The 19031-nt window shown below is 39.7% G+C and overlaps 1 protein-coding gene across 9 annotated transcripts in view; it reads right to left on the bottom strand.

The window, feature by feature from the left end:
* Nrx-1 (neurexin 1) overlaps nt 1-19031 on the bottom strand; it is a 345279-nt gene that overhangs the window by 173507 nt on the left and 152741 nt on the right. For 6 of the 9 annotated variants that reach the window (XM_076893320.1, XM_076893321.1, XM_076893322.1 and 3 more), the window contains exons 5-7: nt 15546-15689; nt 11302-11334; nt 6163-6323 (exon numbers count right to left, since the gene is read on the bottom strand). In XM_076893320.1, the coding sequence (XP_076749435.1) occupies nt 6163-6323; nt 11302-11334; nt 15546-15689 (338 nt within the window). The remainder of the gene's footprint in view (nt 1-6162; nt 6324-11301; nt 11335-15545; nt 15690-19031) is intronic. The other 3 variants (XM_076893324.1, XM_076893327.1, XM_076893326.1) reach the window with 1 other exon arrangement.

Here is a 19031-nt window from a genome sequence, read left to right as displayed (position 1 = left end):
ACGGATTAAACCAGCAATTACGAGCACGATGTCTGCACGAATAATTCCCGTAACCGTCGCGTAATTAGCACTTACCAGTTCGAGCCAGAGCAAACATTGGCGAACGGGCCATCAGTATGCCAGTTTCGCGAGAACGAACGATCGCTTTTCCAGTCCGTTTCACGATGCAGACTAATAGCGGTCAGTCGTGTGGCGCGATGGAAAAAAAAAGAAAAAAAAAGAACGAGCTCAATTATCGCGCGGAACACGCACGCTGGCCCACCATTCACTTGATATCGCACGCTGACTTCGTGATAAGTACCGGTTGTTCTGAACGGTGTTCGTTCATACAAACCTGGAATTACTAATAATCAAGGGCTGTGCTATTATACGATATTAAATTTCTCAGGTATCTCCAATTTCTACCCGTTTTTATGCCATTTTATTAGCAATCTTTGCATCTTCGAGCAAAACTACCCCTCGTTGGGAATCTGAATCTGCTTTCGCGGTTAGATTTTTTCTGTATTGTTACATTACAAGTTCTCTAAGCGCCACCAACAGTCAAAAGATCACTGACATCACCAAAAGAAGTTACTTTCTTCGTTAAACTATTTCTGCTTTCGCGGTTAAACCCTTTCTGTATTGTTGCATTGCAATTTCTCTAAGCGCCACCAACAGTTAAAAGGTCAATGCTTAATATTCCATTTTTTTCAAGTAATATTTAACATCCAAGAAGGTCCAAGCATCTCCGATGAAATCAATTCACCAGGTGCGATACTTCGCAGCAAAACGCATTCGCGATGCACGCTTTGCGCCATTCCGTAATGAAACACACGACCAAGGACGAACAGGCGAACAGGAAGCGGTGAACTAGTTATCAAGGAAGGAACCTGTGAACTTACCCGCGAATATACGTTCGCAGGCCGACCGATTAGATTGAAACTGTCAAACTTTCCCCCGTCGAGTAGCAAGTTTCTTACCGTGGCTTCCGGCCACGCTGGTCTGCTCGACAGGCAGCCTGTGGTAACCTAGCAATTCCTCCTTTCCCCATCTTCTTGCCTCCACTATTTTTCCACGATTTGTCGTGGTCACTGGCAACGTTTAACTTTGCAACAGTTATCTTTACAGTTCTAATAGTCCTTGCATAAATACTTTCATAGATCAGTAAACCAGCAATTCCTTCTTCTTCCATTTTTGTATTTCTATTATTTTTCCTCGATTTGTTGTGGTTACTGGCAACGTTGAACTTTGCAATAACTATCTTTACAGTTCTAATAATTCTTGCATAAATATTTTCATAGATTAGTAGACTAGCAATTCCTTCATCCTCCATTTTGTTGCTTCCACTATTTTTCCTCGATTTGTCGTAGTCACTGGCAACGTTTAACTTTGCAACAGTTATCTTTACAGTTCTAATAGTCCTCGCATAAATATTTTCATAGATAAATAAACCAGATTCAACTTTGATACGTCACCAAATCAAACTAGAAACCCATCTATCCATAACATCTGCCCATTGGATTCGAACAAGACAGACTTTACTTCGCCTCGATACAACCCTCGCCACATCCAACACCTAATCAATTTCAACAGAGGACGCATAAATTCGCGGCGAAATCGGAATCGCGACGAGTCAAACGCAATCGATGGACGAAGTTTAAATCACGCCGCGACACGTGACCTCTCAAGACGGTCCATCTTGATCAAGGCGTCGGAGACATAATCGCGTTTCGTTCGCCGCGTGGGATATCTTGGAAGAGGCGTCGAGGCTATCTATTCCTGGGCCGACTATCCGTTATCTTGTATCGGGGATAGCCTCGCGGGGAATGCACGAGAGAACGATTTAAGGGCTACGGATGTGCAAGGAGCTCGCTCTATCCCGCGCATGAATTAGGTCGCCGATACCATGCAGGGCCCGCATTAATGTATCCAGTGGTAACGGCACTTCGGTTAATTTCCCCGAGCGGCCGCCGTCCTGCTCGATCGTCCACCACCCGTCTTCTCCCCAAATCGGCCGTAAGCGATGGGATATTAAGGACTGGGGGCTGTATCAACTGAAAACTCTTCCTTCTGCTAAGAGGTGTCTGTCCGTTGTTGGAAATGCGCGCCACGCTGTGAGATTTTGTTCAGTGGCTCCTATAGCCATGGTATTCCGTGGAATAATTAGCGTGACATTTTCCTGGCAGGTAGTTTCGGATATCCTGGTTGTTACGAATGAACGTTTTGCTGGGGTGCTTGAGGAATTTATGGAAACCGGTACATCTTTTGTAATGTGCAGAAGATGTTCGAAAAATTGAAAATTGATGGGATTGTGTTATTTTAATCAGCGTGACATTTTCGTAGCAAGTAGTTTTGGATATCTTGGTTATTATAAATTAACGTTTTGCTGGGGTGGTTGAAGGATTTATGGAAGTTGGTACATCTTTTGTAATGTGCAAAAGATGTTTGAAGGATTGAAAATTCATGTTATTGTTATTTTATTTTGTTGCTAGACGTAGTTTAATATTGTATTTAATATTACTTAATTGTATTGTAAATATGGAAAATAGTAGAAGAGTAGAAGCTTATCGATCGTTTTTAAATTCGCTCAACCTCTTGAATCCCTTGGCGAACATTATAACACACACTATGCAACTAATTCAATGTCTCGTTTAAAATAGTAAATCTCTGACTGCAATTTCATCGATCCAAATCTGTCCATGGAATCACGATGCTCAAAATACAGGCGATGCAAAACTATTCTGCGCACGTTTATCATTGGCTGGCGCGAGATTCTTGTAGCTCGCAGCGAGGGAATGAAAATAAAATGCTGGCCGATCGAACGAATCGTCCTGGTGACCGATGACTGTTGACCGACGCAACTAGGATCGATTCGAGGATCGCGAGCACGCGATGGCGTTAAATCGATAAACTGATGCGGGCCCCTCCGCCACCCCGATGCTAACGCGTAAATAATTGCATTACCGATCCTATGACGCGTAATACGCGATGAATGCCGGTGTATACCCGGGACACACTAACGATATTGCCCTCACGTCCATTCGCCGATCTATTTGCTTCGGGACACCGACGGCGAACAACCGAATCGACCCGGCTACGGTGTGTTTCCGGTTTTAACGAGGTTAATGCCGAGGGCCGATCGAGTTTTTAGTGGCGATCGCGCGGACGTGGGCTACCTTCATTCCCCGTAGTTGTGCGTTTCTATTAGAGACACCGGATACGCATTCTTCTTCTCTTTCGTGGTTTTTGATCGTACGCGATGTGGCAGATTTAGGAGAAAGGGTTGAATCGAGTTGGAGTGCGAGACTATGAGATTTAGATGAGTTATGTCTGCAAGAAATAATGTTGAGAAGAATTGAAGTTGGAAGTTTTTAGATTGGATATTTGTAATTGAATATTGGAATGTTAGATTTCGTTTCTATTGGATACGCATTCTTCGTTTCTTTCGTGGTTTTTGGTCGTACACAATATGGCAGATTTAGGAGGAAGGGTTGAATCGAGTTGGAGTACGAGACTATGAGATTTAGATGAGTCGTGTTTGCGAGAAATAATGTTGAGAAGAATTGAAGTTGGAGGTTTTTAGATTGGATATTTGTAATTGAATATTGGAATGTTAGATTTCGTTTCTATTGGATACGCATTCTTCTTTTCTTTCGTGGTTTTTGGTCGTACACAATGTGGCAGATTTAGGAGGAAGGGTTGATCGAGTTGGAGTGCGAAACTATGAGATTTAGATGAGTTGTGTTTGCAAGAAATAATGTTAAGAAGAATTGAAGTTGGAGGTTTTTAGATTCAATACTTGTAATTGAATATTGGAATGTTAGATTGTTGGAAATGTTAAAAAATTGAATGCTTAAGCATTGAAATGGATAGAAATTGAATTTTAGAAGATTCGCGATCGTTGAGAATTGAATTTGAAAACTATTTGATTGTGTTTAATTTATTCTGCAAGCTTTGTAATTGAAGAGAATTGAATTTTAAAGCTTCGATATTATTAGGTTGAAATTGTAGTCGAGGGAAGGACGATAGTAAGGAGTAAGTAATTCATCAGAAGCCTGCAAGAAGCTTTGGTTTTGGCAATTTATAGTTTGAGTAACTATCGGGTGCTAAGTAATTTGGCCATGTAACCATTAATTATTGACTGACGCGATCCTTTACAGATATAGTCGTTATACTACAACTGAATACATATATTCAGTGAAATGCAAAATTTCTCATCTTCAGCTGTTATTATCGTACACCATCGAATTACTAATATTACTTTAATTACCTTTTTAACACATGGCTGATTCCAATTTTAGTCTCCTAAAAACGCTTCCTTCGTTAATTAATATTATTCAGGATCTATTACAAGGACGTGCGACTAATTAAATGTTAATTAACGATCGATTTTTATTCAGAGAAATATATTTAAAAACCTTCATCAGTCACTTTAACTGAAGGTATTATTCTTTCATGTATCGACGATATTATAATAATAACCGACATTCTAAATTTAAATTAAAGTGGAAAGTGGAATAAATGGACCTCCTTAAATAACTCTGATTACAGAAAATGGAAACGAAACATTTTCTTCCGCTACTTCGATATGAAATCGCCTGGTGTCGATGAAGTGACTGCCAAGGCTCGCAGATATTTAGAATAAAATTTAACGAGTCAGTTCCCCAGCGATAAGTATCGACGTATTTTAAATGGAGAACGGAAACGAGACTGTAAACAGAAGATACATTAATATCGTGTGCGCTTGCTGACAATTTCTTTTCGTTAACGTCTGAACGAGATAGAAACCAATAGAATCCACGAAATTCTAAACGAATATCGATTTCGATACATTCATTAATATTTCATGAAGCTTCCCTGCGTGCCTGTTGAAACTGCGAAATAGAAATAATAATCGAGAGAATAGAAAATAAACCACCCTTTATACGTAGACGTAAATTTCTGGTTGATTAATGAAAGTAACAAACATGACTTTCATACGTTTTTATGTATCTATTATTATTTCAACCTACGCAGTTTTCATGAAAGGGGTAACCCATTTATAGACACCCCAAACATCCCCCAACCTTGAAAAGAAAATGAAGAAATAAATATAATAATGGAACATCAAAAATTTTCCCAAACTACCTTCGCTTTTAATTTGACTTCGCGATAATAGATTTCTGAAGCTTTTTCCTGCACATTATCGGAGTACAGAATAAATGGAATTACATAGCACATCCCATGTAACATTAATTATTGATTCCAGTCCTTTCAGTGGATAATAGAGTAACTCAATCTCTTTTAATACTAAATTTTCTACAGGCTCGAATAAAGCTCATTCAGATTCTATTTTGGGGCTTAGATTATTATAATTTAATATTTACAGGTGGATTAATATAGTAAATAATTTATTCTGTTGCAGTGGATAAAAAAAGGAAATTGTAGGATCAATAATTAATATACGCGAGAGAATGCTTCACGTGTCCATAAAAAATAACTGAGACCATTTATGAATCCACAGCCCTCCGAGGCCACCCTCTAAGTATCGCATCGAACTTGCAGACTCCCCTTTCTTCCTCGCGATTCATTATTAAAAATCATCGATCGAGGTACGGTACACCGGGAGCCTATTACTCGCTTTGATGCTGAATAAAACATCCCGAAAGCATTTGGCGCGTGCGATGAACGATTTAAAATATTCAATTCGACGTACGATAAAAGCGAAAAAGCTCTTTCACCGTCGAGGCTCGCCGATTTCGATTATTAAACACGCGATATTACGCGACGCCACAGTTCGGGCGCGAGACAGAATGGACGTACGTATGAAAGCTAATTTCGATCAGTTCGTTATATTATTAATCCGCGCACGAATCAAAAATGCACAAGATTTGATTAAAACAGAGGTGGAACGATGCACTTTGAACATGCATTTGTCTATAAAACAGTGCAGAACGAATTTCAAAATGTATTCCATATTATCTCTCGTCATTTTAGAGATACGATTTGTTAGAAGAGACTCGCATCGATTTTTACGAAAACGAATGATATTAATAATAATATATAATTTAATCGATCTATAAGGGTGCATTGTCGTTCCACCCTGTCTCCGTCGTTTCGTCGCACAACGAAAGGGTTGATTCTACAACTGTTTGTTAGACGAGGGTTAGGGTGTAACGGAATGAAATGGAGAAATTTCATTACCTCTTGGACCTTCCTGTGCACGATGATCTTGTGCCACTGATTATCGTCGAACCGCACTCGAGCCGGCTTTATGTGCAGATCTAATCTTCCTTTGGCCAACGTCATCCCCACAGCTGCCCCGCCGTCTCTCAGAGACACGGTCAGATAATCATCTCCTTCCCCTGCAATGATACCAGCGAAAAAGAACTGTTACTTTGATGTAAATTCAGCTGTACGTTTGCGGTCAGAGCCATGGTTTCGTGAGGTACAGAAGTAAATTAGAACTGAACGTGATTGGTCGACATTGATCTCCTTTGGGGTTTTAATGGAAATTGGGGGAGGTAGACGCGACGAGGCACGCACGGAGCGGAATGTTCGTAAAAACGTTCAAGGATTCTGGATGCATTTTTTAAATTTGTTGAACCAGTATTATTTTACGATTTATTATATGAATATTGCTTCAAAAGAAAAAAAATTTATTTTATTCAACTGAAACGCGTTCTAAATATATCTACGAACCATCTCTGTCGAATTTCTTGTTCGATCTGCAGACATCAGTCGATTTACCAGTTCCACTTTTGTTAGTATCGTCAAATTCATCGAACCTAGCTTTGTTTTCGGCTCTGCCATCGTAAGTATTCTTTCTTAGGGGATATAGTGTCTCTAATACGCGCAAAACGCTTCAACGGTACGTGCAAAACGTTTTCAACGCTTTGCATCCACGCACACTGCACAGTTCTGAGCACTCTGCACCCACGCATACGAGAAATACCAAAATGCACTCGCGTTTCCCGTAAGAACAATTTCAGAGCCGAGAATAATTATTTAATTCGACAGAGACGCGTTCTACGGACAACTACGAACCACCTCTGTCGAACTTCCCCTTGAGACTGGCTCTTGTAAGCACACGCCGAGCGACTACGCCTCAAACCCGAAACATCGTTCTCGAGCGTTCCAGAAGCTCAGCTCGAGGACATAAACATAAACAGTCGTCGATTCATGGTCTTGTATTCTCTAAACTACTTTTAGATAACGTATCCGAGGTCAAGAATGAGTGTGCTTTTAGAAGAAAATATTTTTCAGCGAACAACTTTCGCTTCGCTTTCAGAGAACAATTTGTTTCTTTCATCGAAAGTCCTCGAGCAATAGAACGATCTACAAAAATTCGAAGTATCAAAGCGCATCGAAAACTGCACGTAGACAGATAGAAGTTACGCGTTTTTTCTTTTAAACTTGTTAGTTCAAAGCGGTTGACGTCAAAAAAATAGTTCCACTGTAAAATGCTCCACTGTTCTACTCTAGAAAAATTCATACATTCATAAATGAACGTGATCACAATATCATCTACGAATTTAATCAAATATAATTCGCACAAGTTACGTCTTCACAATAACCATTTATAATTACTCATATACATAAACATTTCTCGAACCACAGGTGAAGTACAACGCATCAACGCTTCACGAACTGTTAATCAAAATTAAACAGATTGCAAAGAACAACTTGGTAACGGAGTAAACTGGCAATAAATTACTTTTTACAGCACCGTTTTTCAACGAAATCGCGCGAAAGAACCCTTATCGCTCGAAGAGCAGAACCATCTACCCGCGCCACTGATTTCTCACCCCTCATCCACCCACTTCCGTTCGTCCTGATCCGCGGCAACAGCGGAGGTCTCCGAATGAGATTATAATTCGCGTTAATCCCGCGTAAATGTAAGATACACAGGGTCGAACGCGGATTTAATCCCGCGTAGCTCGAGGGTAATTATACGCGACGGCGGGGGTGGCAGCGCGCCCTTCGCCCGCGGGTACAATAAAAATAAAGTATCGTTTGCCACGTCTTAATCCCTCTGCTCGTAACGAGCCCGCCGATATACCTGTATAATCCGCGGGCTTTTCAGTTCGTTCGCTGCGATAATTATTAACGACGAACTCTCTCGTCGCACCCACCCCCTTTCTCTCTCACCCTGCGGCACTTTGCTCTCCCTTCTGGGCGAGAGCCGGAAATGAAACGCGGCGAAACTAATGGTAAGCGGATACAAACAGTTTATTCGCGTGTCGTTTCAAGTTCTAATCCAATAGGGAAGCTCGTTGCAGGGATATGACGGAAAGTTTGACGAGACCACTTCGTTTTTTTCGTTTCTTTTCGACCGTCCATTCTTTGTGCCTTTCCACCTTGCGCTCGTGGAAATGGAGCGTTTGAAATGGGGTTGGTTTCGTTGGTGATCGCGAGCGATGGTCTTGGCTATGGTTTTGTTGTTTGACATTTGGTGAAAGGGAAAATTGAGTTGTGGAGATGAGAAATAATGAGAATATACTTTAGATGTTATTCAGTAAGAGTTAAATTTATTATATCATGTTATTGTTATAATAATTCATTATTAGAAATTATGTTAAATGTTAGATATTTTTCAGTATACGTTTACTCAGGAATTTCAGTTCGACATGCAAATCTAGTTAAATAATTACTTGCAACGCTCAATTCTGGAGAAAGATATTCTTCGATAATTTGGTTACAGGATATATAATATTAATGCAATAGCGTTTCGCATAAATCAATATCGATCCTATGTAAACGAGTATTTATCCGAACAATTAATATTCATTATTTGCGACACACGGTCGTACGTAGACGATCGTTACCAATGTTACGACAATTGGAATACAAATACGTATGGCGATCTATTACACATTTATCAAACAAGATTGGATGTATTCATAGGTAAATACGGCAAATGGTATTTTATGATTGCAACGATGAATGACAGAAATATAAAACTATTAATCTTGAATCTTGCCTGGCATTTAGAAATAATTATTTATCATTTTGTAAATATATGCGATATACAAACGTATATAATAGTTCGGAAGTAACAATTCGAACATCCTTTCCTCTCAGAAGATCGGAATTGAAATGGCATTAAATATACAGGGAATATATTGTTGAGTACAAACATTGTTCGCAGCCCGTTTTCTCTCAAAATATTGAAATTCGACGATCACTCTCGTTTCAATATTAAATGCATACAAGATCCACGATGGTATATGATATGAAATATATTGCTTTTGCACATGCTTTGTTCATTTGAAACTTTTCGCAAGATCTCAGCAATTGTATCTCAAAATGATCTCCAATTATGGATAGTTACTTGACGTAATGGAGACAATGACTAACTCGCCATTTAATATTGCTGTGTGTCATTTCAATATCATAAATATGTCGAACAGAAGATTATTATCGATACGATTGACAAATATATTTTACGAATAACAATAAAATAGGAACAAAAGTGTTTTCAACGTGCATGTATCTCCTCAAAATCGTGTATTCAAGAGTTAAAGGTGCAGTAGATCAATTTCAGATCCTGATTACTAACTCACTTCATTTCTGTTTAAACGGCCACTTATATACATCGCGCAGTTTAGAAGAAAAAGTGCCTAAAGTTCACGGCGTGCAACTCTGCAACCTCATTTTCCGCAACATTGCGCAGTTATACTCAAAACTCAGCTACCGGTACGTTATTTGCATTTAAACCGTGACAGCACCCTAGTAATTCCGGAGTTAGAGTGTGTAAAAAATGCATACCGCGGCGTACGCTTAATTGCCGCCGCCATACGGTTAATTTGCATATGCCTAACTGCATCGCGCGTGCATCGTCGTGCGCCCCGCGCGCCAAAGTGAAACAACCCCTTCGCTCGCGGCTCGAAAGAACGAACTGGCGGCCAAGATATTCGCCGTTTCGGCTGTTATTTCAAAGATAGAAAGCTTCTGAATCCTACGAACGATCGCCATGAAAGTTCTACACGCGCTTATGTAAATGAGCGGATCGCGGCGCTCTCGAATTAACATAATCGCGCTGGCGAACGCGATGCAAATGGGGGATGATTCGAAGGGAAAAAGTGTTGTCGCTGAAATAAATAAAATTTCGCGGCTGTACGGTTGGTATAACTAAATCTTTTGTACTGTAGATAAGTATTAACGATCACTCGAGGGTGAAAATTATAATATAGAGTGTGTGCGGTTATAAATGGAGCGAAGGACAGAAACGATTCTGGAGCACGAAACAAGATCGAAATCGGGTGTAATAAAATTGTATTTGGCTAAGTAATTGCACGTGCGCTAATTAATAAATCTCAAGTTCGATAAAGTTTTACGTAGAAGCTTTGCGATCGATGAGAAGTCTCGCTGGTTTAGACTTTACGATGCAGAATCATCCCTTTCCGTTTCGTAGTCGATGGAATTTTGGAAATAAGAGCAGTGCGATGCAATGTGAGTAATAATTGGATCATTTGTTGGTTCCTATCATGCAGTGGGAGATCAACATGCTTTATTGTTCAAATTTCAGTTAAAATGCTATCAATTTCCAATGCAAATTTTTATTTATCGAGAAATGAAAAATATGTGATTATCTCTTTCCATATAATGTATGGAATTTTCTAACTAAACGTTTGAATAGTTAAAGAAATAGCTAGCCAATTGAACTTTATCTGTTCTTAAAAACAGAATTTGGTAAAAACGAGTTCAATAAAACTATAAGTAATCAAATATACATTGAAAACGAAATAGGATAGAAATAAAGCGAATAATAGAAACGAGAGATGTATCGTGTAAAACTAAACGAACCAATGCACAAATCTGGTTTAACTTTGTTTGCATCTATTGTTTCCAATACATTTATTTTCTAGAATTTTATTTTTGAAACTTTGCTTTTTTAATTCTAAAAATTAATTTAATTTTCCGCAGCATGCCACGTCAAATATTCACATAATCAAAGCTTCTCGTATGTTTTCGCGCGTGATTTCATCTGTGTAATACATACATCTATATGCTAAAAAATAAATACATTAAAAGGACAAATTTACCTTTACGATTCAAATGCAAAAATTCAATACACAAACCACGATTTATATAAAATTTAAATTCCCATTTTACAATTGTAAAAAATTCACAATTTAACGTTAAGATGTTGATTGAAGTGATAAAATTCTCGTTAGAAAAATGACAACGCGAAGGTTTTCCAGTGAAAGGGTGTACAGGTAAAGAAATGAAGTAAATTTCGTTAGCAAATGCTAAAAAATGGGGGTGAAACAGAGAAAGAAAAAGCACCGACGTCGATGCGTAACATTAACAGCTAGTAAGATAGAAACTTTTAATTACCAGTTGGGCAGGAAGCCCGATTGCGTCCATTGCCTGTTCGAACAGAAAAGTTTCCATAAATATACGTACAAAAACACTTTGCTTTTTATGGGGTGTGAATGATGATGAATCGAAACATCGAACGCTGCATTCTAAATAGCGAGAATGGCAAATGGAATGGAAAGAAACCTCGAACCAAAAGACATTCCAATACTTTATGATACTGCGGAATTATACTACGATTGATTCGCTTTATTCGTACCAGTCCAGTCCGCTGTAGAATATAGCGAACCAGTATTCTTCACGTAGAATTTTTATGATCCGCATCCCCTGCGCTCAGAACTTGCACAGGCGGAAACTACTGTCTCCGAAAAGCTCGCGTACCAACTTGCAATTTAACTTCCTACCAGATAACACACACCTCGCGTGACTCTACGAAAATCAATACCACCAAAAAGATCGTTAATAAATTTTTAATTTCTATAACTCTACCGTTTGTCGACTCTTTTCTTTTACCATTTATCAATCACGAATTCCAAAAAGCCAGATACATTTCTAAACTGAATTCTCAGAATGTCGAGGTATCACGGACGCTGAACAAAAGTAGAATTAGTCGATAAGTATCGCGGAGAGTGGTGCACGCGTATCTATGTGGCACAGTGGTATCTGGCGCATCCGCAACGTAGGTGAAAGCAGGGCGAAAGAGAGGAGGAGGCTGCGGCACTGTGAACTCGAAACCACCACGCGAACGTCCGCTGGCGGGTCACGGTTCCGCAATGCTGTAACACGCACCCGCATACAAGTACACGCGGCGCGCGTTCTACTTTGCCGCGTCGCATCTCCGCAGAATCAGCCCCAGCACGCTCGTTTGTTCCCCCCCAGATAATCTGTGCCGATGGTCAGTCGTTTAAATTATGCAGATTTTTACTGCTTCCACGGGGCCACGCTGGTGGGACCCGTCACTGATTTTCGTTCAACGTGTTCCGTGACGGGACGCGCTAAACTCTACGTCACTTCCGGCGAGACGTGAAGATTGCTTCGTTGGTGGTCGCGGTTGGTGGTTGATCGAAACGAGGCTGATAGAGCGATTTGTGTGTCCGATAGGGTGATTTGTCGTTGGAATTCTTATTCTTCTGTTTCACGGGGGTGAGAATCGGGGTTGGGAGTTGTCGATTCATCGCTGTTAGAGGCTGAAGATTAATGCGGTTGGCTAGTTGTGCTCGAGGATGTTTAAATGGGTGAACAGCCCTGATTTCTGTGTTTGGAGAGCATTATTGGACTGGTTGAATTTATAAATTGTAATCGAATCCGAATCTATTTATTAAATTTGAATAACTGCGTGTTGTCTGACTACTCTTTTTTAGTTACATCATTGAAATTATTGGTCGTAGAATAGCATTGTTTAGAAAATGGAGCATTTTATTATTCTGTAAAATAAACTCGAAGTTCTACACGTTACTCGCGGCATTTTTTAATAGTGTCACATGCGAAGAATATATTTATAGTGTTGTGAATAATAATAATGTACAAATTGTCTCAAAATTGTTTCAAAAATTAGAAAAATTTCGAAACTCGATTAGTTGCTGCCCTAACGCTTCCCTGAGAATCTTTATGGTCCGATGACCAAACGCAGGAGTCAAATCAGGGAGTTTTCCCTTTGTGGCCCTCGAGCGTGCAGCGTGCGTCGCTCTAGGCAGGAACAAGGGAAGTGACGCAAAACCACGGACGATAACTTTATTATATCAACAGGAATAGCGAGTTTCATCCGCACAGATCCAACAAAAGGAGCGTACGAGCCACTACTGGTCGCGTAGACCAGTACAGAATCGAATCATTAACGGTAGGTTTATCGACAACAATGTAAACGAAATTCTACCTACTGCGGACGCAAGGGGGTCCTACAAGGGGTCCTACAAATTGTTCTTGGTCCTACCACGAATCGAGTTGAGCAAAAGCTGGTAATTCTGAGATAGTTTTGTCACGCGTGAGATATTACATCCTGGCGAATTCGAAACCGGTCGCCTGGAACAAAGTCCAAGCAGCATGGAAGCCGATACGCTATCAGAAAGAAGGGTCCCTCTGGGGGTGACGTCAATAAGAAGCCAACGATTGCGGTTCTGCAATTATCGGGGACGAAAGCTGGGATATTAGCTGAGGGATCCACGTGACAGTCGCAGGATCTTCGTGCCGCGAATTACCCGCCATCCGCAAGGCGATCGACGTGCACTCGCGAGGATCTTATCGATGACGGACAATACAATCTGGACAATTACGTTGGAAATATGGCAGTTATTAGGCTCTGCAGATGTTTGTGTACAATTAATATTTTTTGGTGAGGAGATTGTACAGTAGAATTTGATCGTTTGGAATTTTTGTTCGTGCAAGTGTGAGGGGGTTGAATTCGACTGGGAGCACCCTTATTAAAGTTCAATTCTTTATTAGTAAGATTCGATTTTTCTGGATGATTGTTCTTTTTAGTATTTTTGGCAATGATAAGTGTAATGTAAAGTATCGCGTGAGTTGGATTACTGTGGAGTTGCAGAGGGTGTTAGAGGCGTCTGAACATGCCTTTGCTTGAACTACTGCCGGCCATCACTCTAACACGAGAACGTTTAATGTAATGGAGTGCATGAATTATTGTGTACCTCTTAGACTCAGAAAAGAATGATCGTTTTAAATAACCCAGAAACCTGAGCTATTACACATGCTTGATATTATAATATTTTTCCATGAGCACGAATATCTAATTTATATCACTAATTTATATGGTATTTCGGATGTTGAAATTCAAATGATCGTTTTAAATTTCAGTGTAACAAAGTATGGAATAACAATGATACGCTGAAACGTTTCGTATAATAATTGCCCTACATTATAATCACAAATACGGTTACTCTCTCGCCGTAATTTCCTGCGTATGAATAAATTCATTTAGTAGGATGCAAAAATAAGCTGAACCAAATTGAAAGTATCGCTGTGTGTCACGTGTTTGTATAAATACAATAGATAACTTAAACGTGCAACCCATTATTTATTTTCAATTATTCATTTATCTCCCAAAACTCAACTCTCTTTCGTCTCGCGAGCTTTCTAAAACAATTGTTCGATATTTTTATTTATACTTCCAGTTCATCAACCGGTCGTTACTCTCTGTTCGACGAGCACTGGTTTAAAAATCACTTTTCTGGCTAGGCGGATTCCTTTCACGGCGGGTTGGCTTTGGCTACGGGAGAATTCAACCCCTTCTCCAAGATATAATTCGACGGAGTCGGAGCATCCGCGACGTTGAAGCAATTTACGGAATACTCCGGAGACATTTACTTTTTACCACGAGTGCCTTCAGTCGCACGGCACGGCTCTGGCTGAAAGCTCGTAAGAACCGGCGACTGCAATGCGACCGTCGAAAATATTTCGTCTGTCCCATGCATATTTAATTCACGCGAACGCCGCAAATATCGGACAACGAGGGGAATCCACCGGATACGACGCGCGCCCAGCATTCAGAGTAATTTATAGAGTGGCTTCTACTTTGCCCCGCGAAACTTTGTTTACCGGTTCCGCTTCGAAATCGTTCGAAAAGTATTCCAGAGTAATTTCGATCGAGCTTCGAAACGGGACCGTACGAAGGACAAACGTAGCCCTTTTAACGAGGATAGCGGGGATATTTTTTATATCGCGTTCGTTATTGGATCATCGAGTCTTGTTCGCATCGATTAGCGGAACTGTTTGAATTTTCGCGGCACTTGAGTTTAAATCATTCGAAACCACTTTATCAATTCAGATCTGCTATACAGCTTTAAGTCTTAGTAATTTTATATAATAATTTGGATTGAAGGTAGCCGTACTGTGAATTATTTAAGGATGTATGTACATTATGTATTAAATTTAAAATAAAACTATGTTTCTTTCGAAGAGAATTTCATTGATTTCCCTTCTTCCTAGTCCACAACCATCCGTTTTGTCAGGTAATAGGACAGCTGTCAACGTAAATCACGAACGATCCACGCGACAATATATTTTCAGAGTTAAATATGTATAAAGGTTCGAATGATATGCTAAAAGTAGTTTTCTCATGATATTTCAAAAATAATTGATACCGTGAAATGATATATTTCTCTTCTGCTATTCAGATAAAATTAAATATCAAAGAAATAACGAAAAATTTGCAATGGAAATGTTTCTGCGTATGAAAGTATTCTTCTTAATTTAATTTGACGTTCTTTCTGTCGAAGAATATTAATGGGAAACGTTCGCGTTTAACTCACCGGAGTAAAAGAGGAGTCCGTTCGGTTGTCTCGTTTTGAATTGCAAGCTGATGAATTCCTGCGTGCTTAAAACCGGATCTCCTTTACTCAAATCTATCGTGAGGTACTCCGTCCCTCTGAAAGATGCTTCTGAGGGCGCTTTGTCTGGAACAGAACGAATAAAACATTTATATATTACGGTGAACAGCAAATAGAACGTGGCAGGAGTGGATCGCGAAATGTGTCACGTGTAAAACAAGCTTACGTGACCGAATGGTATGTCAAAAAAATACAAAATCAGGTGAAAAAATAACGCGATACATATAGAAACGATATACAAATATCTGTCTAAGGAATAACCAAAAATTGAATATCTGTTACACGATATCTGCTACGTGCAACTTGGACTGACTAAATGTATCACATCCTGTGCTCCTATTTTTAAAAGTCTACAAATCAGTACCCCAATTGTGCTTTGCAAAAATATTCCTAGCTTGTCGATATCTACGTCCATCGAATAAGAATTAACACAGTGTTTCATCGATTAAGTAGCCATCGCGAAAAATATTCTGCGTCGAGCGTGTGCTCGTCTTTACTTGGATCGAAACATCCATAGTAGTAACTTCGCTAATTATTTTCCATCCACCCATTGTTAACACTCGAGCAAACAAAAGTGCCCCTACAGGATCTCTAATGACACTGGCGAGACGCCAAATCGTGTCGTTTACGGCTTCAGCGTGCAACGATTTGTCGATTGAAATGTTCATTACCACCGCAAATCACGCGTCGATCCGTGGTCGACATCATCCGCTTCTTCCATGGGGTACACACCCTGGAAGGCTAGCGATTTCTCAGAGTCTTAGAGTCAATGGTGTGTGCGTGATTCAGACGCACTTGGGTTTCCTAAATTTGCACAAGTTTCCAAGTTCTGATGGAGAGTGATGTCTTTGCAACTTTTTACGTCGCTTTTGGTTTCATTGTTTTTCTGTGGCTTTTTTTTATCTGTGTGCACTCAGAGTTGGATTGTGTAGTAGGTAGAATCGTGAATACAATATATCTTTCACTATGATGTTAACTGTATTAAAAATGATGATTTTTATCTGTTTTTGAAATAGTATCGTATGCAATAATAATTAAATTTGGAATGCGAGCTTTTGTAGAAGTATAACTTCGTTTTGTGAAAGACCACAGCTTTACGTGCGATAGTTGTTGCGCTATTCTGCTACTGCACTTTGTGGAATAAAAATAATTGCTTGATTTCGCTCTCGCTCTGTCTTTCTTCTGTAAGCTTTGAAAAATGCAGCGAAAGCAAAAAACTGTAAATTGCATCGCATCACGCAAAGGTATGTCGAGATGACCGATAGCGCTCGTTTCAACCCTACATTTTATTTTTATACCTAATGTAATTAAAGGAAAATATTGATTCTACGAAACAGCAGGGCACGCACTGTTCAATTTAAAAAATTATTCTCACATCGTTCTGTGCAATTGTGCTTTACTTTTTAGGTGATTTATGTCATTCGTTACATTCGTGATGTCTCATCAATACTCTAATTGAAGTTAATTAAATATGTATATTATTGTAAATTTTATATTGTAGTACATTACTGCTAACTTTCCATTTATATTGCTTTTATCGATATATTTATACATGTTCCCAATTTGTAATATATTCCTTTTTATGCATCATACATTTTATTTTCTCTGAAGGAAATTGGAATATCCTATTCGAGAATAGTTCTAGTTTGAGTCCTTTGTGATCCACTTTCAATTTCTTAAGTTCTTTTCGGGACATTCAAACTTTAAATTAGACTGCATATGCTGTAATTACAGAATAATTATGTAGAAATTAAAAAAATATATATATATATTAATATATTATTTTAACGTTAACTAGATTAATATATTCGATACCACTGCAATTTTTACGAGGACTCAGTCAAACGATACAATTTTCAGTATAACATTCGATGATTGATAGAAAATTACCTTATACCAGTATAAATGTAGGTTTAATTCGTAAAAAAATTATAAAAAAATATGTACACTACTGCAATAAATTGCAAAGTGCACAAATTTACAATAAAAATACGAAAGCTAATAAATAACGGGCTGTTATAATATGAAAATTGATTTTGCCAATTGGCGATCTCCAGAAGAGTAGGGGGTGGACGATAGTAGGGATGGGTGTATAAAAGCAGTGTGAGCCCTTCAGAGTCCTTTTGGCCGTTTGGACGCCAAGGCGAGAAGGTCAGGGTGAGGATGAGGGTGCTCGCTTCTGGTGGCTTGCAGTGGAGGAGCCAAGTGTAGTGGACACTCGTGGACGCTTGTGGACGGTGGTGGATGATGATGGACAGTGGTGGAGTAGCCAAGGATGGTGGACACTGGTGGATGATTATGAGTGGCTGTGGATGATTGTGGACGGTGGTGGATGACAGTGGACGGCAGTGGAGTAGCCAACGATAGTGGACACTGGTGGACGATTGTGGACGGTGGTGGATGATGATGGACAGTGATGGAGTAGCCAAGGGAGGTGGACACTGGTGGATGATTATGAGTGGCTGTGGATGATTGTGGACGGTGGTGGATGACAGTGGACGGCAGTGGAGTAGCCAACGATAGTGGACACTGGTGGCTGATTGTGAACAGTGGTGGAGTAGTCAACGATAGTGGACACTGGTGGATGATTGTGAACAGTGGTGGAGTAGCCAACGATAGTGGACACTGGTGAATGATTGTGAACAGTGGTGGAGTAGCCAACGATAGTGGACACTGGTGGATGATTGTGAACAGGGGTGGAGTAGCCAACGATAGTGGACACTGGTGGATGATTATGGGCGGTGGTGGATGATTGTGGACGGTGGTGGATGACGGTGGACAGCAGTGAAGTAGCCAACGCTAGTGGACACTGGTGGATGATTGTGGACGGTGATGGATGACTGTGGACGGCAGTGGAGTAGCCAACGATAGTGGGTACTGGTGGATGATTATGGATGACGGTGGACGCTGATGACAACTTTCGCTTCTCAATTGGTAAGTGAACAAATTAAAGATTTAATTATTACGGCATGCATCATTGGGTCCCTGCGTAGTCACCTCCACGGGGTGGGCCTGGGTCCTTGGTAACGTTTTCGAGAGATTGCCCTCTCGAAAACGATATCATGCTAAGAACTACGCACGTAGACTTAAGTATAGTTGTAAATTCGATACCAAAAGTACCAGAATTAGTTAAAAGATTACGATTTATAACTTCTGTCTTGCATAAAGATTTCATGGATTTACTTTCGTTATTTCATTTATTCATTTGATTATCCAACTATTATTTCTTTAATTTTGCAGTAGATTAGAATAATTCAATAACTGGTACTTTTAGCATTGAGTCCTTTGCAGTACAATTTAAATCTTTCAAGTCCTTTTCAGGACTTTGAAACTTTAAGTTGGATTGCAAATAGTTTAAGTTAATTTTAAGGAACATATCTGTACATTCAAAAAATGTAATTTTATAAC

This window comes from Xylocopa sonorina, chromosome 4 (genome assembly GCF_050948175.1).
Source record: "Xylocopa sonorina isolate GNS202 chromosome 4, iyXylSono1_principal, whole genome shotgun sequence".
In the NCBI taxonomy this organism is placed as follows: Eukaryota; Metazoa; Arthropoda; class Insecta; order Hymenoptera; family Apidae; genus Xylocopa; species Xylocopa sonorina.
Note: the sequence above shows the minus strand (reverse complement) of the source record. Positions and strands in the feature narration are given on the sequence as shown.